Source organism: Mizuhopecten yessoensis, unplaced genomic scaffold (assembly GCF_002113885.1).
Source record: "Mizuhopecten yessoensis strain PY_sf001 unplaced genomic scaffold, ASM211388v2 scaffold3023, whole genome shotgun sequence".
In the NCBI taxonomy this organism is placed as follows: Eukaryota; Metazoa; Mollusca; class Bivalvia; order Pectinida; family Pectinidae; genus Mizuhopecten; species Mizuhopecten yessoensis.
The window spans coordinates 842332-867456 of record NW_018404837.1 but is presented as its reverse complement, the minus strand read 5'-3'; the positions used below and the strand labels follow the sequence as shown (position 1 = coordinate 867456).

The window sequence follows — 25125 nt, the reverse complement described above, 5'->3', positions numbered from 1 at the left end:
TAGGAAATGAGACAAAAGTCGGTCATTTGTTTGCCGACCAGACAGACTATTTTTACAGTTTGTGGGAAACGTACTGTTATTAACAGTATTGTTTATGTGACAAATTATCAATCATCTTTTCAATTTGCACACATCTTTAGCGTATCGACGTGGTTGTTTTGTTGCTGTTTTCGGTATAGAATTTTTATGTCATGCACATTAATACGATACTAGTCATGCTTTTTTGCATGTGAAATAATGGTAAGGCATTATATTACGCTCTAGGTGGGTTTTAGCGATAAATTATGTGCATTATTAATAACTTCCCGATGGTGATAACGGTACATTAATTAGGCACAAAGGTAGCAGAACGTTAGCGGATGTTACTGTGAGGTGAAGTTGACATAATCATACTGTGCATAGGTTAGAAACGGGGCGTTGCCTAAGTGGAGCGTAACATAATCTTTCAACATCGTGATCAGGATTGTTACATATGGTAGCACCCGGTCGATAGGTGGTTCATAGGGACCGAGTTATATTTAGTTTGTTCTCTCGTAAAGTGGAATTTAAAACAAAAATGAAGTAACTTTATTGATATACATGCAGGACTTGTGATCAGACTTGTTCATCAAACAATCATAAAGAAGAGATGGGTTTTACACTCTAGGGAATATATACAGAAAAAGTCCCTAAAGAGCTGGTAGCTATGTTTAGTTTTACTTGCTGAATGTACATAGAGGAAAGTAACGATGATACACTAACCTTGTACGGATTTTGTCTTAGAAATACACAACAAGGACAAGAAGCGGTCATTACAGATACTATTACAAGGCACACGGGCAGCCGATCAGACAAAGGAACAATACGATTTTCAAGATGAATCGGTTAGTCGAAACAGGGAAGAACTTCATGGGCTACACTTCACTGCATGGACTTTCACGGATAGCAGACGCAAAGTTCTGGTTAAAGAAGTTGGTATGGTGCTTGCTATTTCTGGGGTCCCTTGGCATGTGCGTCTTTCAAGTGACTCGTCTTTTTGAACAGTTCTACAAGTAAGTATGCATCACATTGTCATACATCAACAATAATTATACCCCCGCAACGAAGTTAGGGGGGAGGGGGTATACTGGAATCACCCTGTCTTGATGTCTGTCTGTCGTCCGCAGTAACTTGTCCGGAAAACTCCTCCTTACTTAACAGGTGGATTTCATTGAACCTTTGCATGAATGATCAGTATCTTATGTCGTTGTGGATCGGCATTTTAATTTGGGATTTCGACCCTTTTTTATGGAGTTATGCCCCTTTTTGCATAATACTTGTCAGGAAAACTCCTCCTTAATTAACAGGTGGATTTCATTGAAACTTTGCATGAATGATCAGTATCTTATGTAGTTGTGCACCGGCATTTTAATTTGGGATTTCGACCCTTTTTGATGGAGTTATGCTCCTTTATGCAAAATACTTGTCCGGAAAACTCCTCCTTAATCAACAGGTGGATTTCATTGAAACTTTGCATGACTGATCAGTATCGTATGTCGTTGTGCAACGGCATTTTAATTTGGGATTTCGACCCTTTTTGATGGAGTTATGCCCCTTTTTGCGAAATACTTGTCCGGAAAAATCCTCCTTAATTAACAGGTGGATATCATTGAAACTTTGCATGAATGATCAGTATCTTATGTAGTTGTGCACCGGTATTTTAATTTGGGATTTCAGCCCTTTTTGATGTAGCTATGCCCCATTGTGCGAAATACTTGTCCGTGCAACTCCCCCTTAACTAACAGGTGGATTTCATTGGAACTTTGCATGAATGATCGGTATCTTATGTTGTTGCGCACTGGCATTTTAATTTGGGATTTCAACCCTTTTTGATGGAGTTATGCCCCTTTGTGCGAAATACTTGTTTATTTTTTGTCATTTTTTGTTTTTGTTTTTAATAAAATAATTATTACCATAACTCATTATTGGTGGGAGACCATATTGCTTTGCTTAAGGAAGCCTGTAGCGCACAGTTCTGGTTTATATAGGAGCGGGGTATTAGTTAGCCTTTGGCTTACAGTTCTAGTTAAGTAATGTTTTGTTCTTATTTTGTTGTATCCATATATGTATAGTCAAATGTTCCCTGAAAAAGCTACCAACGGAACTGAGGGTGAGTATGTATGCCACATTAGCGGTGACTATTACGAAGACATTCCTTTAATTCTAGATTTACACTGAATTTGGTCATGTGAACAGGAAGATTATATAATGCCAAGTATTCCTTATGTATAGGTATAATTTCTGATCACAGGAAATATTGCCTGAGGTATATATGACCTGAACAATTCTTGATCTGCAATTCACCTGAAAATAGGTCAAATTCAAGTCAAACCCACTCGAAAAAATAATCAGTTAAATCTTATATCAATTTCAGTTCAAGGTTTCACTCGATATTGACTTGTTGTGTGGGTTTTTTCAGGTAAACTTTACCTGAAAATGAACCCAAATTTACATCAAGAAATGTTTTCTGTGTAATTCACTATGGTAACTAGAAATTCATGTAAATATATATGTAGCTCTTTAGAGGTCAATATTTCAGTTTTCAAATTTTACTTAATACTGTAATCAATACAAAATTTTAAATGAGAAAGAGAAACTAAGTGCAAAATACATTATGAAGAAGCAATCTTTTATTCCATGACAGAACAACAACCATTATTCTTGTGTGCTTTTGTTACTGTTTAATTCGAATTATATAGATAATCAAGTTAATCAGGTTATGTTTGGTTGAGTATATATAGATAATTCGACTTAATCAGGTTATGTTTGGTTGAGTATATATAGATAATTCGACTTAATCAGGTTATGTCAGGTTGTAGTTCGAATTATTCTGACGTTTTATCGACTTTTTTATATCGGTCTGTTAATCGACGACAGACCGATATAAAAAAGTCGATAAAACGTCAGAATAATTCGGACTAGTCAGGTTCATACCACAGGATGGATATTATATGTTTGACGAAAACAAACCGGTATTCTTTTAATAAGATTCATACACTGTACAATAATGGCATTCTTGGAGAACAATTGAAACTGTTGTCTCGAATTGCTTTTCTACAGTCTCCTGTGTGTGGGCAACGGTTCCCGCAGGTCTTCGGCAAACACCACTGACAGACAAAAGGGTCTGGTTATAACGACTTCGTTTTCAGTTATGACAACTTGTTGTCTCGTTATAACGACTAAACATCCAATTACTATGCAACGGTATTCCATAAATATATACATATATATATATATCAGTTCCCATGATGAATCCCTAAAGAGGTGAAAACGCTAGGGAGGTACTAAGAAACTCTTGTCACTTGTTTTTTTATATACATCTATATGTATATAATGAGTCATTATCAGAAATTGTCAATTGTCTGAATTAAAAAAAATATGCAAAAAAAACATCAATAAACAATCAATTTTATTTAACCAAACTGAAGTACATATATCAGTATTTAATTATTTCAATACCGGAAATCTGAAATATTACCTGTTTGGTTACCATAGCAACGGAAATTTGGTAATTAAGGTAAAAATGTCCATTATGTTACCAATTTTAAAATTGATTTTTGTTAGGTAAAAAACAGGAACTTTAACTTAAATTTTGTTTTATTTAGAACAGCAGTACAATTTTATAAGTAGGACATGGACAATAGTTTCCTCAGTTTTTTCGTTAGGGGCAAAAATCAAACTATATCATTGGCTTAGGTAATTGCATACTGACGGGGTCTGTTCCGAATATAATTTTTAATGTAAAATGCATATGCTTGTTCATGAAACAACTATATATAAGCTTATGGTTATAAATTGAAAAAACATGAGCAAAAAGAACCGAAAATAGGCAATGCTGCAAAAAGTATTGGGATATTTAGTTCAAATAACATAATGGACATTGCATGTAACATAATGGACGTTGGTAACATAATGGACATTTAATTGAAATCAATGGACAATTATAATGCAATGAAATGTCCGTTGTGTTACTAGTAAAACAAGAGTCGATAGTACATCAATATGTAAGCCGACAATGAACGACGCGACAGCATTTCAATATTTAGTATGTATCAATTTTTTCCAGGATTTTTAACATTACTTAAACTGCTGCTGTACATAGTATGCTCTATATAAAGATGGTGCATATCACAATTATTACAGACCGGATCAATAATTGCTGATATTTTCTAGTGCTGTCCCGATGATTAATTAAAATCGAAAACTAATCGGTTACACAACCAATTGCGATTAATCAATTATGAAATCCCATAATCGATTAATCGGTCGAAATTATTGCATGCTGTTTTTCTATTGCTATCTGATTAGCATCCACCTAAAAAACTACTTATGCTTTGGTTAGGAGGTAAATTTTCCTAACAAATATGTTTTTTGGCCAAGTTCGAGCCAAAGTTCAAAGTGTATAAATGGTTTTTAGTAGCAGGTGGACATAAGTCAACCCTTGATTTTAAATTTACATTGCAAACTAATACAATTTGGATTACCTCGCTAACCGATTAATAATCGAAAATCGATAAAAAAAACACTTGCACCGATTACAGCTGATCATCGATTATGAAATAAAAACCGATTCCCAACACTACTACTTTCCTGCCTAAGGAATTATAAAGCTATAATAAGGCGATACTATACTTTCTGGTTACAAATCTTATTGGGGACACACAGTTAACAATTAAAAACATTATTTGTGTAATTAAAATAAAATGAAAGTATTTCGTTCACACGCACATATAATCTAAAATTTGCTAAGGATCACATTTACTAAATTCTTGGCCGCAAAAGAAAGATATGAAATACATACAACAATAATTAACGGTACTACAGGTGACATTGTACTCTAGATCTACACGAACGCGTCATTCGGGGTAACAAGAACTTTTGAACAGTGCTTAACATCAAACTGGATGAATTGTACATGAAGGTATGTGAAGCTAAATGCTCATACATGAACCTATTAATATTAATATTAATAATGTGTAGGCGATTTAGATCAAATTTTAGTAGTATCACTACTAACACAGGTCAGTTTAAACACGAACACAAAGCATGCCACCTCATGAGATTATTTGCACCCATGATTTTATAATGAGCAGTGATTTTGTCATCTTTACAGGTGGTGGGATAGAAGTAACAATGCTATCATACCGAAACTAGCATTGATCTTTCTTTTGCGGCCAAGAAAACAACACTTCTTTTCCTTTCATCTTTTTCTTCATACATTCAATAAACAATTCCTTTCTGACCTCATCAATCTTCCGAATAATGCCAGGGAATGGTTCCCCTTGATATCGAACACCAACATAATCTCCAACATTTCTATATAGTTCGCAATCATTCAATCTTCCCTCATCCGCCCTCGTAGCATCACTCCCCTGTTCGAGCACCGCATCCACCCTCGTAGCATCACCCCCTGTTCGAGCACCTCATCCACCCTCATATCATCACCCCCTCATCCACTCTCATAGCATCACCCCCTCGTCCACCCTCGTAGCACCACCCCCCTCATCCACCTTTGTAGCATCACCCCCCCTCATCCATCCTCGTAGCATCACCCCCCTCATCCACCTTCGTATCATCACCCCCACCCTCATCTGCCGTCGTAGCATCACCCCCCTCATCCACCCTCGTAGCATCCCCCCCCTCATCCACCCTCGTAGCATCACCCCCTCATCCACCGTCGTAGCATCACCCCCCTCAACCACCCTCATAGCATCACCCCCCTCCCATTCCTAATCATAACATAATTATGTTTGTCTGTTATGTTACCTTGATTTAAAAATATTGCACTAGTCAGGACAATTTACATTAAATCTAATAAAGCATTACATGATGCGTTTCCCAAACATTATACATCGTTACGTTTCCAAAATGTAAAATTCATAAAACACACATAATTTTGAACAAAACCCTAATTTAAAGTATGTTGTGTTACCGATATTTGTCCATTGTGTTAGCCTCATTATAGTAACACAAGTATGTGTGTCTGTTATGTTATCTAGTTTTGAAAATGTTGTCCTAGAGTGGGAAACTTGAGCCAGACTAAACAAACAAAATCTTAGAGTCGAAATTAGTGTCATGAGAGTAACATCTCAATCTAAATACTTCGAAAACTATCTGTGAAGACACGTTTGAAAAGAAATGAATGTGTACTGTTAAGTTGTGTTACCAACTAAATTCCGATATGTTACCATTTTATAAAGTAACACAAAAGCATGTGTCCATTATGTTACCAAATTTTTAAAAAGAAAGATTAATTCCAATTTTTTTACCAACTACAGAACATATGTGGGTTGCATATTCAAAAACAAACATAATATAGTCATATTTCTAAGATAAATGTGCTGACTTCTGTCTGTAAACACGATAAAATATTGGTTTGTTCCATGTTGTTACATGTATATGTCTGTTATGTTACCCCATGTTACAGTAACATAAATCGTAGTGTCAGTTGTGTTACTTGTGATGAAAATGAGCATTTTTGCATTGATTATCTACTTGTATATGAGAAATAATATATTATCCTTTTTTAACTGCTTATAATTCCTCTAAATGAATAATTGTTTTATTCATATTTATTTTTGTGTTTGTTAGACAGTAATTTTTCTCTGCATTTGTCAATGTTGTTACTGTCATTTTGTCTTTAATGTTACTTTTTCTTTGGTAACATAATATACCATAACATAACAGAAATATTTTAACTTTTAAATGTTTTTGTTCCATACAAGTGAATATCTGACCTACAGTGCAGATGTTTATCAAAACTTAGTACTATTTCCTCTTTAATAGCATCCAAAATAATACTGAATTATGCCATCTTATTTCTTATAACATAGTAACAATATTGACACCAAAAAAAATAAACATCCAGTCCTGCTTATCTTTGATGATCGCTGATTAGACTTCTTTCATATTTATCTGCTCTGCAACTGTTTGTCTATGAACAGGAAGTCAAGCTCTATCTGATGCATTATGTGTTACTAAAGAAATACCTGTTAATGGTGCATCAACTGAACAAATGTGTTGTGGTAACATAATGGACATTTTAACTGGAGACAGACATATATTATGTTTATATTATCATTTTCCAGATTATTTAAATAAACTGACATTTGATAATCAAAATTGAAGCATAAAACTAACAGAAAATATGGAAATAGCCATTTGGTAATACCTTTTAATTGTATTTATTCTCATTGAAAAATTGGAATTCTTGCCAGGGACACCCCTATTTTTGCATGTTACATATTTATAAATGTTCATAAATGTACTATCTATGCATTCTGAACACTAAAAAAAAATGTTAAAAGTTAGGGGACAGCAATATTGACAATTTCTGATAATGACTCATTATATATTGTCATTTACAAGGGATGAAATGACAACGTAACTTTTCATTATTTATTGTTCAACAATCAGTAATACAGTTCCACTACATTTAACAAAACATATAAATAGTTAATAACGTGATGAAAAACCAAAACTTAAGCTCCTAAACAGGTTTGCATGGAATCGTCAAGGCAACAGTACTGGTTGATCTATAATCAGGCACTGTACGCTAAAACGTTGTATTTCTATAATGATACTGCAGCACGTGAATTAATCATGACTTCACTTTTTCAGTTGCAATAGATTGCTCATCATCACGTGCTTTCCCAAGTCACGAACATTGTCGACATCAGTCGATGATTTGACAATGTCTGATACTAAAATATAGATCGGCCTAATGTGTTATGTCTGAGTAACTCGATGATTTGACAATGCACGCTATCCGGTGTATTGTCACTATCTGATACAAAACATAGCTCAGTACAATGTGTTATATGTCGGTATAACTCGATGATTTGATAATGTTAGCATATGTCGTTTGGCGATAAGTAGAACGAATCAATGATTTGTCATGGTGAACAAATGGCGCTTGACGAGACGTATTGTAAAGGTATACTTTAAATATACGTGATACAGCCTATCTATTTCTCAATAACAATGAATGATATGTATTCTAATAAAAAATGGTAAAGTTTAAAACATTGGACAAATGCTATCTGTCGTCCTCTTGTATATATGTTGCTCACTAATTCAATTTAAGAATTTCAAAAAAGAAATTAAAAACAATTTCAAAGAAATGGTACGTTGGGGAAAACATTAATTATGCTGACACATCTCTTGAATAAATATTGTTAAAGTTATAAGTTTAGTTAAGTGGGAAAAAAATGATCAAAAAGTGTCAAACCTACGCAAAAGAAAACAAAATATTTCAAAAGTTGTCAGTTATTCTGACAAGCTTACTAACGAGGTGAGGTGTTCCGTGTTGCTACCCCGCCAGCTACAAAATTGGCTTTATCAATAGACGCGTGCCATGATTGATATCAAAGAAACGCACGAAATAAAAACTGAAGGTATCTTTTGTTTCATTCAAGTGAAAATAAATGGTTTCCAAGTAACGGAAAAGGAAATAATTTTTTTCTTCTTCAAGTGTTCCAGTTTGGACCTGCGTGAAATTGGTTACCTATTGAACATTAGGCCAGCACAATTATTGGGAGGTACTAATATTGGACTAGTTTTTATTCATATTCTAAAGGTATAATAAAGATTGTTTTGCAAAATTTTGACATATATAACTGAATACTTCGAAACACAGGCAATTAACACCCCTAAAGGCATTAACGATATCTCAGGTAAATATTTCCACTGTGCTCTTACTCGAATTTCAGTGAACAAACTAAATGTCGTGCGTTTAACGTGTCGGGCATACATGTATCATCAGAACTTTAACACTCATAATGTAGGTACGCCTGATAGTACAATCTGTAAATCAATATCAGTATATGTCAATATTTCGTGACAGCGGTCAAAGAAGTCATATCAACGGTGAAATCCCATTTACCGCTGGATCCTTACACTTAAAATTGGTATTTGGGAGAAATTCAGTGTAGACAATATGAGGTTGTCATATTTTCGGACCAATTTGCTCCTTTATCAAAACACAGAAAAACACTGGACACTTACATTACACAAAAACAAAATTTAAAAAACCCAGAAAATAATTTGAACCAAAATCCCCTCGGCAAATGTTAATAAACAATACATGATTGATAGACGTTAAATGTGAAACGCAAAATTAACACTGAACGAATATGGACGTATCGGCAAAGGGCGAAAGTTTTACCGGGCGAAAGCTTTTTGGTATATAGTACACACTTTTATTTAGTTTAACGCTTCTAACAAAGGTGTTAAGTCGAATATTCTGGAAACATGTTCCAATATTATTCACATGTTTTAGCTTTCCTACGTTGTAAACAGTAAACCTTTAGGTAACTTATAAAGAGCATTTTTAAAACTGAACTTGAGTTCGTTAGATTCAAAATTTTGGTGATAATATTGTGGACAGGTTTTCTAGGTCTGGGAACTTAACTTGTGTAATCCTCATTAGTTTGACCTTATTTTAAACAGCGCCAGTTATTAGTATTCCGGATTCGGCGATACGGCTTTGGTTCTACTATTATGTAATTTGCTTGCATGGTGGCAGCGTGTGTTTCAAGAACTCTCGTCTGACACTGTAAAAGTGTAAGTAATCATATTGAAGACGTAGTGACTTTTCTACTGTGAAGTGTACAAAACGATCATAATGCAGCGTGCACCGACGCAGTGGTGCCTCAGCAAAACGGAAACCGTCAACTCGTTCGAGAACTGGTGGCAGAATTTGACACACACCCTCTCATTAGACCTCAATTTTGCCCCGTTTCTGGTACAGGGGGTAGTGTGGGAGAAGGGGGTGAGAGGAAATCAATTCAGAGGGTTAACAAATGACGGCGAAGACGTTCCCCGTGCTAACAGAAAAACTCGTGAACAAAATGTTGCCACCCTCGAATTAATGTTAGGGCAGATAGCGAATTACTGCCCAATAATATCGCGTCAATCAATCGTGAAAACCTGTACGTCGCTTGATCAAATTTGGCAACAGATCCGCCTACACTTCGGGTTCTAAACAACAGGGGCCCACTTCATAGACTTTGCGTCAATGAAACATGAGACTAGTGAACGCCCTGAGGACTTGTTTCAACGAATAATGGCGTTTACAGAGGACAACCTGCTAAATCGGGACTCGGGGATCACTCATCATGGCGAGGCAATTGAGAAGCTGATGAGGAGATTACACCTTCCCTTGAGAACTTTGTTGTCCTGTCATGGCTCAGACTTATACATATAGACTTGCCTAAGCTCGTAAAACAGCGATATGGCACTGAACTCCGCTCGCGAACACTATTATGAATCAAACCTGAAATTTCACAGGCCCTCAACTCCCTACTGGAAGAGTTACAAACCACAGAGGATGCGAGAGCCATGCGATCATCTGTTCAGTCGTTTAAGCTGAAACGTTCCCAATACGCAGCCAGGACGAAAAGGGCATGTCTCCTCTGTAAGGCAGCAGGGAGACCTGATTAACATTTCCTTAGTAAGTGCGTGTACCTCCCCCCAGAAGATAAACGTTTCATGGCCAAAGCTCGCATAGTATTAGGTTCGACCGACACCTGTATTGTAGAGGACTTTGATACTACACACACCCCGTCTGGGAGTAGTGACACTGAATGTGATATCATCAACAGAGCAGTAATACGTCAGTCCCCGTACTTTGATGTGTTCTACAACCAACACTCGGTTCGGCTCACCGTTGATACTGGCGCTACGGGCAACATGATGCGATTGTCGTGTGTCACTAAACTCGGCGCTAAGATCACAGCAAGTACACAATCCTTGAGTCAGGCTGATGGCTCATCGCCTCTTAAGGTTATAGGCGAGACGCGCCTCATATTTTCTCGTGATGGTAAGGATCTTTACTTTGAAGGTCTCATTGTGGAAAACCTAGATTCCGATGTACTAGCTGGGATTCCCTTCATGGAAAAAATGACATTTCAGTGCGCCCTGCAAAGATACAAATACTGATGGGGAATTCATTGACATTATCCTACGGGTCCGAAAGGACCACAATGGACCGACACGCATTACGTAGGACTCGCGTACTTCGCTCACCTGTCAAACCCGTCGTTTGGTCAGGGGAATACGTGGAGATTAACCTTCCTGAGGATTTGTGTGAAACCGACATGACCATTGCTGTGGAGCCGCATGACAAGTCAACATCGTGGCTTGGTCCATCTATTTTCCCAAGTGTCGCAGGAAAAAAACGTATTCCAAACTTGACCTAGGAACCCCAACAGCTTGAACGCCATGAACACATGTGTAAGGTACGAGCTACCTTTATCCCCCCAGATAGCTCACCGTCAGACTGCGTGCCTAGTGCAGTACCTAAAGCCAAATCTCAGAAATCACCAACCTACGGACAGGGACACTCCGAGCAGGTTACACTCGATCCGAATAATATCATGTCCGCTGACATGAGATCGAAGTTTCGTGAGGTACTTAATGAGTATGACGACGTGTTTGACCCAAATTTCAATGGATACAATGGCGCCGCGGGACCTATCAAGGCTAAAGTCAACATGGGCCCCGTCCAACCTCCCCAACGTATACGTAAGGGTTGTATACCCCAGTACTCGCGAATCCAACTCACTGAATTACAGATGGTGTTTGACGAGTTGGAGGCAATCGGTGTGTTTCGACGTCCTGAAGACGTTAATATCTCTGTTGAGTATGTAAACCCATCCTTTCTTGTGAAAAAACCCAACGGGGGTTTCACCTTGTGACAGCTTTCGCTGATGTCGGGCGATATAGTAAACCTCAACCATCGCTCATGTCGGATTTAGAATCGACACTCCGCTAAATTGCCCAATGGCAGTTTATTATTGCCACAGACCTCACCAAGGCGTTCTATCAAATCCCACTCGCACGGGAATCTATGAAATACTGCGGCGTCATTGCTCCTTTCAAAGGGATGAGAGTTTACGCGCGTACAGCAATGGGTATGCCTGGCTCCGAGACTGCTCTCGAAAAGCTCACGTGCCTTGTCTTGGGCGACCTCCTCGAGAAAGGAGTTGTTCCTAAGGTCGCGGATGACCTGTATTGTGGTGGTAACTCGCCTGAGGAACTATTGGACAACTGGAGAGCTGTACTTCAGGCTCTTTACCAGTGTGATCTGCGTTTGTCGGGACCTAAAACTGTCATTTCCCCTCAACAGACATCTATCCTGGGTTGGGTGTGGCGCTTGGGAACCCTCCAAGCAAGTCAACATCGGATCGCGACACTCGCGTCGTGTCCTCAACCGACAAACATTTTCGGACTTCCTTCATTCATTGGATCGTTCAAAGTTCTTAGTAGGGTTGTCCCAACACTGTTCTAAACTACTGTCACCACTTGACGACGCTGTTGCCGGCCACGAGTCGAAAGAAACCGTTCACTGGTCCGATGAACTGGCCTCAGCCTTTACAAAGGCACAGAATGCCCTCTCATCAAACCGCACCATCACATTACCGCGATCCAGTGATCAGAAATGGATAGTTACCGACGGCGCTGTAAAAGAACCGGGCATTGGAGCTACCTTATATGTCACCAGAAACAACAAATCACTGCTAGCCGGGTACTTTAGCGCCAAGCTCAGAAAACATCAAATCCGGTGGCTCCCATGTGAGATTGAGACACTGTCAATTGCCGCTGCAATCAAACACTTTAGCCCATACATCATTCAGTTGTCCACAGCAACTGGTGTACCTACCGATAGTAAACCTAACCCTAACTAATGCGACGTGAATTTATTGCGAGCCCTCGTGTCACTACGTTTCTATCGACAGTGAGTCGATTTCAAGTATCAGTTCGACATGTGGATGGGTGTGCGATCCTCCAATCAGACTTAGCCAGTCGAAATGCACCCGAGTGTTCCGAGCCAGTGTGTCAAGTATGTGCATTTGTTGGCCAGACAATGGACTCTGTAGTGCGTGCCATTTCGATGACCGATGTTCTCAATGGTACTGCGAGATTACCGTTCACTACCAGATCTGCATGGTTAAATATTCAGTCCGACTGTGCCGACCTCAAATGTACATGTGCCCACCTTAGGCAGGGTACCCGGCCCTCCAAAAAGGTCACTTAGTTTCGTGATGTCAAACGTTACCTTAATGTCACTACATTGTCACGAGATGGACTCATCATCATGAAACGAAACCTTCCACTCAACAGTCCATCAGAATGCATTGTTGTCCCACGACACGTAATAGACGGACTATTGATGTCTCTACACATCAAATTAGACCACCCGACATGTCATCAACTTAGAGCATTGACCCCGCGCTACTTTTACGCTCTCGACATCGACACCGCTGTCCAGCGTGTGAGTGATGGTTGTCATCAGTGCGCGGCTCTCAAAAAAATCCCTAGAGTCGTTCACCACCAAACCTCTAGCGATCCGCCCTCTATTATAGGCTGTCAAATTGCTGCGGACATTATGAAACGCGAGCGACAGATCATTATTGTTGTACGTGAATGTGTCTCCTCCTATACGGTCTCCCAGCTTTTAGAGGACGCGCGCCGTGATACGCTTCGTGAAGGTCTTATTCGTACTCTGATAGAGTTGCGCCCCTTAGATGGTCCACATGCGGTCGTCCGTACTGACCCAGCACCAGGCTTTTGGGCTCTGGTGAACGATGACACGCTGTCAGGACACAGAATTGCCATAGAACTTGGCAATGCAAAAAACACCAACAAAAACCATGTGGCCGAAAAAGCTATTCAAGAGCTTGAGGACGAAATTCTTCGTCAGGACCCTACGTGCCGCGCAGTGTCTCCATTGTTGCTTACGCTAGCTACCGCTCGTCTTAACACGCGTATCAGAAAAATTGGAATATCTGCTCGGGAGGTATGGACACAAAAAGATCAGTTTACCCACAAACAGATCCCAGTTCAAGATGAGATCATCATAACGAAACAACACGACGCCAGACTCCTCAACCATCCATCCAGTAAAAAGTCTAAAATGCCCTCTGGTAGGTTACCTACACTCCCAGACCATCCGTGTTGGTGACCTGGTCTACCTCCACTCCGTTAGAAATAAGTCGTCCGCTCGTGACCGTTATTTAGTAACCAGAATTGACCAAATGTGGTGCAACATTCAGAAGTTTGCTGGTACACAACTCCGGTCCGCTTCGTATCGCGTCAAAATGACTGACTGTTATAAAGTATCAGAAAGTGCTGTATCGTCTACACGAAAACCATGGGAATCTCTCACATTGGACACATGTGAAGAGGACGAATTACACTTGAATCCGCACCGAGAGGGCCCTCCTGAACCTCCAGACATACCCTGTGCCATATATGCACCCCCTGACCATGCCCAACATGCGTTAGGCCCAAATCTGGAATATTACCGCCTGACCGCACAGGCGTACCCCATAGTGAATGCGATAAGCCCTATACTTACAACCTCTTGAGGACCTATCGAGTACCACTAGTGCGGAGCCACCAACACGTCGCTCTAACAGACAAACTGTAACCCCAAAACGTGTTGATGACTTTTGTTTGTACTAGAGTATACCTATTAATTAAATAGTTTAGCTTTCCTGTTCAAGTGTGACTCTTAAGAACATTTTTGCTGACTTTTGTTTGTACTAGAGCATACCTCGTAGTTAAATAGTTTACTTTACTTGTACAAATGTGACTTTTGAAAAATTCTTATTTGTGTTAAATGGTTAAGTAACCATGCACTGTGTCGTCGTGGAATGTATAACTTTGAATCTTTAGGTTTACACTCGTGGTCTGTGTTATTTGCTGGCACAGAAACAACAAAAATGTCACTAATAGTCGTTCAACATATTTACGACATTTAGTTATTTTCAGGAAAAAGGCAAATCGGACCTCTGTCGAACATATAAGTATGCCAACTACAGTATTTCGACTTCATCTCGGACAGAAAAAATAATGATTCTGTACTTTACTGAAATTCCATCAATCCTCGAACAGGTGATCCTGCTCAAGCAATATACCAATCTTATTGCGACCAAAATCGTGAACAACGTCTCTGACCAAAATATGTTTAATATGATAATGGACCTGAAGAGAAACATCACGTGATACAGGAAATGTTTTACCTTTATGCATCACGTTTTGTTTATTGACATTTGGTGTCCCTCTGTTTTCATCGTTAATCGTTTTGTCATATACAATATAACACGATGATTCTATGCTAAACTTCATTACACACAATTTTATTCGTAGGTACCAGGTGAACACAAAGATTGAATTCCAGTACGATACTCTGACGTTCCCCGGTGTGGCGATCTGTAATGTGAACCCAATACAATACCAACACACAGTTAAAATACCGCGGCTGTTCAGGATAATACGGGCACTTTCTATCAATACTGGAATTGCCCTGGAGGAATTCTCACTAGGAGAGGTATATGTCAATGTAAGTATTTTCAAAATTCTGTTACTCGTTTTAAGTGAAAAGAACACTAAAAAAATATTAAATAAACAGTTAAAACATTTATGCAACAATTAACTTTCATTTGTTTATCGAAATCGCTGCTGTATATATTTCATTGTCACTGTATCTGTAACCAAATTATAGAAGTGAATAGTAAAAAAAGTCAGCCGGATGGCACAGTGGATAGCGCACTTGCTTTTTACTTAGACGGCCGGGGTGCGATTCTCCAATCGGATGTATACACTACAAAACCCTCAAGTTCAAATATATCGTTTCATCATTGTTGTAAAATAAATACATTTTATTGATATTTCTCTTTTTGTAGGAATCGCTGTACGTGAATAATACATATGTGAACAGTAAGTAATGTTCTAACCGCCGTTTTGTGTTTTCTTTTCTAGAATTAAATCGTCTGTATCCAAAGGTACGGGCAATGCTCGCAAATCTTTAGATACACATGTATGTTCGACTATCTTTTTCTGATATATAAAAAAATCATCTTTTTATCTCATGCCCATTCTTGTTTTCAAGATTCAATACGTTATATTTACAACGGCATGTATACCAGTATTGCCAGAGGTTGAGTCCAAGTGTTGTCTCTCGTTAACAACATTGTCAATTTAACCGTTACACAATAACTATAGGATCACTAAATAAAAAGCGAAGATATATATCAAATGAATTCTCCTTATTTTGTACGTTCTTTCGATATTGTATAAAATAAAACGTTGGGATTTTTTTAGTCCCACGTGCGACTTGTAATCCTAAAAAAAAGACAGAAAAATAACATTATTCAAGCACATCCAAGTGGTTCATATCATTAACTGTTACAAAATTCAGTACAGATTTTATCATTTCTCGTGAAATATGATATGTTTCCTAGTGCTGTTTACGATTGGCTGACAGTGATTAACAGTTACATACAGATTGATTTTGAGGGCAAACAAACAACCTGATTACAAAGAACATTTCATGCAACGTAAAACATTACATAATTCTTAGGTCTGATCAAGTCTAAGATTAGAGGTAGGCTAAAACTTAATGGTATTTGCTAATGATTTATTAGAATTACTTCTGTTCTTTACAATTATATTTCGTCTACGTATACCAAATAAGCGTGCTTATGAATAGCATATTCTGTATACTGGTTATTAGCGGTAGTAACTAAGGACGTAATAGCAAACTGCTACTTTGTCTTATATACACAATGTAATAGCAGACTGCTATATCTTACATTAATAAAGTAATGGCAGACAGTGCGGAAGTTCGGTTTTTGTGTCACCCCACCACTTTATCAAGACACAACTACTAAGGAGTTACGTATCACCAAGTTTATAACCGACTAAAATAGTTATTTATTTTTATTTTACATTATTCTATTGTCGCAAGAATAGCACTACAGTGCTAATGCTTACTGATTTAAATATGCGATGTTAAATACAAATTTGTGTATCATATAACATGTAAATAAGGAAGCAGCTAGAAAACAAAACAATCGATGAATTGAGAGTGATATTTCATGCATCATTATATCTCTAATAACCTCACTTTTACATATTACGTTTATCAGATGACAATTCGTGGGATCATGCCATTCAATCATTTCGAACTGAAATGGCCGGTATGCCAGATGACTTGCTCGAAGGTGCGTCACAGACTTCAGATCAGTTCATAAATGAGTGTAGAATGAACAGAAAAGCATGTAACAGCAGGTAAAGTATAGAGGGTTCCAAACATTGTCTATCCCATACAGACGAGGTTAAATAACCCTTGTAAATGTTAAATAGAATGGAAATGAGTTTGATCCTTTATATTAAGAATTCATACTAACGCATGCTGATTTTATTTAACAAATAAAATATCCATGCAGCTTCAAAAATGGGGGGAAACCTATCATGAAAACTTAAAGTTGCATGCTACCATATCAAACGTGTTTCCTGTTTGCTTTGAATAAAAATAACAACAATAATATAACAATTTAGAAATAGACAATTGTCATTAAATCGGGAAACGTTTTACTATTATCTTTTTTTTACAATGAATTAACCGAGTAAATCGAAACATTTTTAATTAAATCTATGAATTAAATTTATTCTACAAATTCCCCTTTTAGTATTATCAAACCGTTCCGTGATCCCTACTATGGACTATGCTTCAAATTGGAATCAGAACATCTTGTTTTCGGTCCGGGAGAAATCTATGGTAACTTTCCAGATAAATGTTTCTATAAGTTCATCACCATCAACATATTTTTGAATACATATGGTGTTGAAAACATAAATAATAATTAATGCATATGTATATATGCTTACATACACGTATACTTTAATCACATTAAAATAAAGAGAAAGCAAAGAAGTCTACTTGAGCAAGATCAGTTTAAACAAACATACTAGAAAAAAGTAACGGTTAAAGGTTTGAAAATGGTGGACGAGAAAAATACTTGAAACGCTTTTCTAAATTGCTTGTCTATTTTTTTTTTATATCTGTATATATTGCAAGTTAATTGCTACGGAAGTACTTTGTAGGCCTGGAAGTCCTTCTGAACGTGGACCAGTACAACTACCTGCCTTTTATTGCACAGTCGGAAGGGATCAGTCTCCAAATCTACAATAACAAGTACTCTCCGACTGTAGCCACCACAGGAATATCTCTTCCTGTCGGCTTTGAAGTTGATATCGGAATCACAAAAGTAAGAGATCATTGAACATCTGAGCCATGAAAACAGATGATTGGAAATTCTTAAACAAAAACTTCTGAGATAGGAATCAGGATGCAGGAAGGCAGTTGCTTTTCTTTCATGGAATATTCTAAATTTTGTCATTGAAATCACGTAATTTAAAGATCGAATGCTTTAGTGCAACAAAAACTAGGCACAGCCATAGGGTATATAGTTGACGTCATTTAATATGGCATGCTTTTTGTGTGTTTGTAACGATCATCTTTCAAGATAAAAGGTGGTAGTCTCCGGAGGTGGATTTCCCGTGTTTTACCGTATTTTGATGTCCACAGTATTCTCATTTGAATAGTGGCATGTTTCATAATGTACACAATCTAAAATTAATTTAACATTAACCAGTCTCCTAATTTTTTTTAAATGAATAAAGTAAGGATTTTTATGCACTGGCCCTTTTGTTTCATCTGTGCCTAAAGCACCTATTTGGTCCCTAGCATCTAATGAGTCTGAGAAGGAATTTTAAAGTTAAAAAAAATCATTACCTGTGTGTGTTTTACAGAAATCTTTTAAACGACTATCACTTCATTTTGATCTAACTGAATAATAATATATATTCATCAAATTTTGCTTTCGTTTGCTGGTAATAACAATGAAACCATTTTATATTCCTGTCCTCAGAAAATCAGTCACAGATTGCCCGGCCCTTACGAAATATGCGATGTTAAAAATATTTTTGACAGTATGCAGGTAAGTGTTTTATTGTGTAACCGCAGTAGGTATTTGAATGCAATATTTAAAACGACAAGGAGAAATCAGAGATCAAATGATAAAATACTACAACAAGAACTAATCAACACAATAGTAAATACATCATATTTTGGAGAGGAATTAATATAAGCTCTAAGCTTGATTTCCAATCCCTGTGTAATTATATGTATGTATGTAACATGTTGGAATATTGAATAAATACTGTTTAAACTAAATACATCATTAGAAAAGTCGAAGGCGAAACCTCAGCACTAATATTCGTAATCCGAAAAATACGTAAAGGATTTAAATATTGATGGATACTTCATTCGTAGTATTTTATAAATTGATAATGACGTTTTAATTTCTACCTGCGTAATAAATGATAATTGATGAGAAACTTACGTTAAAGGTACATTATATGATACTGCATTGTTGGGCATGAAATGGTAATAATTACGGCATTGGTTTGGTTTCAGGCTTGTCTTCTGCCATGTATTAATTTCAAAATTATAGAACTTTGTGATTGCGCTAGGGATTACATAGAGGAGGAAGAGGAAAATGATATACATTATTGTATTTCTGATGCTGGTAAGAAAGTTACATTTACAATATTGAACCTTTACATTCATAAATAATACCGTTATCTCAGAACAATGTTTATGCTTATATTGTGATTTATGTAGTACAGCAATTAGACGTACAGAAATTTACAAAAGAGACATGTTTGTTAGAGCGATTAAGTGATGTTAAAATTTGAAATCATACATTTAGATATTTTTTATTTCAAGTTTTCGCTATAATTAAGGTACTGATCATAGACAGATAAAAAGAAACTGCTTACAAACAAAACAGCATCGAAGATATTATTTTACATTGATAATGATTTTTTATACATACAAAGATTTATAATGTTTTCATTAAAACATTCTTCACTTAATTTAAACATCGCAAAATTATGCTAATATTATGATATGAGTAACCATGTCAGTAGGCAATGCTTCTGCGAATAGTTTTAACATACTAAGTGTCAAGTTATAAATAAAACCCCTAGCTTACCTTCAGTCGAGTGTATATTTGTATATACATCATATGAAACATACCAATAACAGCGATATATCGAAAAAGATAAATTATTGTTTTGTTATCGTTTAAATTCAAATTTAGGATTTAGCAATTGGTATCAATATTCATTTATGCATCTATTTATGTAGGTTATTAAACATATTGAACTACCTTCAGATACACTTCTACTTTGTTATTTAACAATTAAGAATTCTAAAGAAAATATTTCAAATGGTTTATCATTACAGAGACAATATAAGAAAGAAAATGTGAAGTATTTGTGTATGTCATGTGCTGTTCAACATTATAATTATAATAATTGTTTAAATGTATTTTGTTTCACAAGGCAGCATTGTAAACTAGACTCACGTTTAAATGAAGTACACTTTCTAAACTAATCACACGTATTTTAATAATGAATTTTTCCATGTCAATTGAGTTTTCAGTCCAAACAACCTTTGTGTAATGGAATCACAAACAATAACAGATCAACATTTAAATATTTAAATATTCAACNAACCCCATTTTTTTTTTTTTTTTTTTTTTTTTTTAATGTTGATTGACTCTTGGGTCGACTTTTTAACGTAATTTTTGACAGATATACACTAATAGTCTGTTAAATTCAGCGATAAATGACAGGTGAAACAATAGACATTATATAGGTATTATATATCTTATATTTAGATGTGAAATGTTTGCTTGATACCCTGGCAAACCTTGAAACGGACCTTGCCTGTCCTGATTGCAAACCCCCTTGCAGGTAAGTCTTAGACTATAGAATCTTGCAAAATTATATAATTTCAAATACAAATGTTTCTTTTTATGAAAATACTTTCATATATTTTTCTTGTGTGATTCAAGATGTTAGCTTGTCTAAAAGAATGAGAAAGATTTATATGAGTACTCCATTTTTGTTTCCTTGAGGAGATGATAAAGCGAAATAAATAGTGCATTATATTGCGTATTTTTGTTAATCTATCAATCGTTGATATAATTCATTTGCATTTCGTGAATTTGAACATTAAAGCAGCAATGTTATGATTAAAATCCATTAAAATATTAACTTAAACAATGCAAAAACAAATTAAACCTTTACTGCACCATAAAGTAATTTCTAGCGTTTAGGGTGCATCAACAACACAGAAAATCGAAGGTAAGGTGATGAATGTCTAAATTGTTTCGAATTTTTAAATGTGAAGATATAGCATTGTTTTAAAATGAATCATCTTCTATCTACTTCAATAAAGAGACAAGAAAGGTAGGAATAAAATGAAATACATTTCGCTTCAACATTAAATTAATGCCGTTTATTATTAAAACACAACAACTATGAAATGTTAAAACAACAGTAGTATCATAATTAGGAAAATACTTGATAAAAATCTTACATCCTACCCAGTAAGTAGTTGTTATTCTCTTCTTAACGTTCGACATTTTGGGTAAATGCAACAACAAGTTTACGCGTTGCCAGTATAATGTGACCAGACGGAATGCTGAGCTGCATGTCGACGGCATCGTATTTTTAGTGTGGTAGCACTATAAGGTCGGCATCAGATCCGCGCTATCACAAGTAGGCAAATACACCAACACACTGTATCCAGCACACGTTAAACCAACCAAATCTTCCCTTCCCTAACAGATAAAGATTTAATACAATCAGTTTACATGTTCATTTAATAAATGATGCTATTTAAATCAATTCATTTCCATCTAAGCTATATGCAATATTTGTGAATTAGTTAACTCAATGTTTGTCTTACTGAAATTATTTCTGTCTTTTAAAGAAATTAAATAAATTCCATTTGCAGTCAAACCACGTATGAAAAATCGGTTTCTATGAAAAAATGGCCATCTAAGAATTTCGAACCTTACGTCAAGAAGTTTGAAAATCATTCGCTAAAAAGGTAAGACGGGAACTGCAGATTAAACAAAACTGTTAACTGTAACTTATATTCGCAAATGTGCAGCAAGGCGTTTATTCATAAAAAACGACGTAGCGAAAATGAAATTAACAGTTGTTGTACCGTTTGGTTCAGTGTTGAATTGATCATCTATTACTATAATTAAGGACACAGAAAAATTATAATTGTCTGTCAAATTTCACGACTCATCAGTGTTTCCTTGTGTTATTGTAGATTTACTGTCTTATCTTTGGTTTTCAGCAACGACTTGATAAAGTTGCGGGTGTACTATACAAGTCTTCTTACGGAATCAAAAACAGAGGAAATGGCCTACACTGTACGTCTGAGAAACGTCTTACTTTGAGAACTTCCTTTATCTATATATCAAATCGATATTATATTAATCCAACTAAAGACACTAAACACCAACATTTAGTTTTATCTATAGAAAGCAGGTCAAAGACAGCATATCTATCATAACTTAGGGTACCGGATTCGAAACTCTGTGTATTTGCTCACAACATCTTTATATTTCTCTATATCCCTGTCATAATATACTACTTATATTACCTAGCAAGTGCCTTATTTCATTGCGTTCGGTCTGAAAACGTGTTCAAATATTGATCTTACATAGAGAATGTCGTTCACTATATATGCTTAGTTATTAGGTGAGCTATTGGATTCATACTATTGAATATTGATAAAAAAATTACAGGAGCAATCCATAACAATTTGATCACGACAAAGTTCTGTTTCAAATAAAGACGTTTTGCAAAATTTGGAAAAATTATATGCAAGTAAGACGAAAAGCTTGTAAAAAAATAAAAAATATATACCATTTGTTATAATTTTATGATACACTTTAAACTTGTAGTCTGCATACTAGGTTCTTAGCGTTCACATTCCTATTTACAATATATTTCCAGAGTGAGAACTTTGTCAGTGACATTGGAGGGCAACTTGGCTTGTGGATCGGTATGTCAGTTGTTGAGCTAGTATTTCTCCTTATCTACGCATGCGTAAGAAAAACAAAGACGGAGGACGACCAGATTTTCACAGCAAATCAAAAGAAAGAACAAAATGATACTATTACAGTAATAGAAATAGAGTAGGTCAAGTACATCAGGATGGAGGTCTACAAACGGTGTCACTTGCTGTTGGTGATATTCTTGAAAACTTGTTAAAGTGATACAAATACAATATCAAACCTGAAACGAATGTTTCTGTGTGTATCAACATTAACTGTGAAAGCACGGTGTTAACAGCATTATCATATCAACAATCTTATGGACTATGTTGCTACAGTACTTTGATAACAACATCGACATTATCAGTGACATGCAAAACAGAACAGGAGTATTTATCAATCATTTCCCAAGAATTATAACGTGATTATCTTAATCGCACGCGATTAATCCCTGCTTTGGTTTCAGTCAGATTCATAAGTGTCAATTCGGTTTCACACCTGAGCATAAACACCATCAAAAGACAAGTTACCACCTAACTTAATATACATCTAGACAAAATAATAAAAATAATGCGGTCATATATCGACATACTTTATATATAAGTGTGCATGCATATATTTTTTTATATACATTCGAATATCTACCCGCCTAGCAAAACCCCAATGTGTCAGGGGAGACAATTCATTTTTTCCTGATAACACATGTTTTTACATATCATTACAATGCTCCCTTTCAAAGGGTTCTTTTTGCTTGTTTGAAAATATGGAAATGTTTGATATTAGAGAACTTTATATTCATATCTAGAAGTTTTGATAGAAACTATGTTATTTTTGATGTATGTTTTGACACTGATATTTTCCTAGAAATGTACTTCTCATGGGGTCAATCACAAACTTATAATATTTTCCAAATTAGACGACCTTTTTGGTATTTATGAGACTAGTCGAAGAATTTTTCATTATGGTCATCCTGTTGCGAGCTGGATTGAAAAAGCATGAAGATTTTCATTAACTTCTTACGAAATGTAACACGCATTTAGGGATTTTTTTATCATAACATTAAGATTTTTTTGAGATAAATGCCATATTAGCTTGTCTTAGTTGTTAAGTTATAACATCATCAGACATCATTTAAATATAATTTGATGACGTCACAGTAACACAAATTTGGATGTAGTCGCTTAAAATACACAATAGATAATTATACAATTTTCATTTCAGAATATTTTATTGTATAGATCTTACATACAAACGAAACTGGGCAACAGGCAAAGCCTATAAAAACTCTTTTCTATAAACTGTGCATACATCTAATGAAGTAGAAAAATACAGCCTTATATAAATTTATAGAAGTAATGGTATGAAATTTTATAAGAAATCATTAAATTATTGAATCACCGATTGTTTTATGTAATATAAAGCGATTGCTACAAAAAGGGTCGGTCGATCATACATGAACTTGAGACCAGCCCATACAAATTGCCCATAAACTCACACTTTTTGAGCTGGGACACCAGGACAAGCCGACTAATACCCGCTACACCAAAAACTCTTCTTAGGAAACGAGAAGAACTCTAATAAAAACGTCTAGTATCCAGAATGAATCTCTGAACAAAATGTGGGTCTTGACGCAAAAACACAATATCAACCAATTGAAACAAACAATTATATTCAAGAACAATATACAATCTAACATCAATGTAGAAAAAGCATATTGCGTCAAACTCATGTTTCTGTAGTCAATTAGTTTTAAAGCAGAAAAGAAGGAAGAAACGAAAAAGAAGAAAAGAAAAAGAAAAAAAAAAGAAGAAAAGAAAAAGAAGAAAAGAGGAATAGGTACATATAAGTATATCCATGCAATAGCAACATCTCATACATTTTTTGTATCCAAATAGAATAATAATAATTACAATAAATAAGTACAAGATAAACCTCGGCTGCCAATGGAATTTATCCACAGGCAAGGTTATTAAATAACAATAATTATTACACTTTAGTTTGAAAAAAATAACAACATAACTATAAAGAGAAAACAGTTTGGATTCGATGAAAATGAATCGGAACCCAGTAGGATAAGATCACTGATATCAGATTATATGACTTCTCTGAAGACATGAGGAAGGATGAGGGCAACTAGATAATTTGCCATTAACTGTGAATACTTGTGTATGAAAGCGTAACTAAACTGTAACATTATTTGATTTTTTTACGTTGATTTCGTATAATATACTAACGGGAAAAAAAACTGTGCATGCGGAGAATTGCTATAGAACATGTATTACCAACTGTATAGACATGGAACTTCACACACATGACCGAGTATGACACATACATACTATCCGTGTGTCATTAACAGTTTTTCCCGTGCAGTTTGCTCTCTATA

General features: G+C 35.9%; 1 protein-coding gene across 1 annotated transcript; it reads left to right on the top strand.

Annotated features, from left to right (window-relative positions):
- The first annotated feature begins 677 nt into the window (after positions 1 to 677).
- LOC110446893 (amiloride-sensitive sodium channel subunit gamma-like) lies at positions 678 to 23325 on the top strand. The gene is made up of 12 exons (XM_021492236.1): positions 678 to 1031; positions 15175 to 15367; positions 15711 to 15744; positions 16956 to 17097; positions 17499 to 17587; positions 17914 to 18077; positions 18741 to 18809; positions 19289 to 19400; positions 20559 to 20634; positions 21683 to 21778; positions 22037 to 22112; positions 22702 to 23325. The coding sequence occupies exons 1-12, from the start codon at positions 856 to 858 to the stop codon at positions 22885 to 22887; spliced, it is 1413 nt and encodes a 470-aa protein (XP_021347911.1). The 5' UTR covers positions 678 to 855; the 3' UTR covers positions 22888 to 23325.
- The last annotated feature ends 1800 nt before the right edge of the window (positions 23326 to 25125 follow it).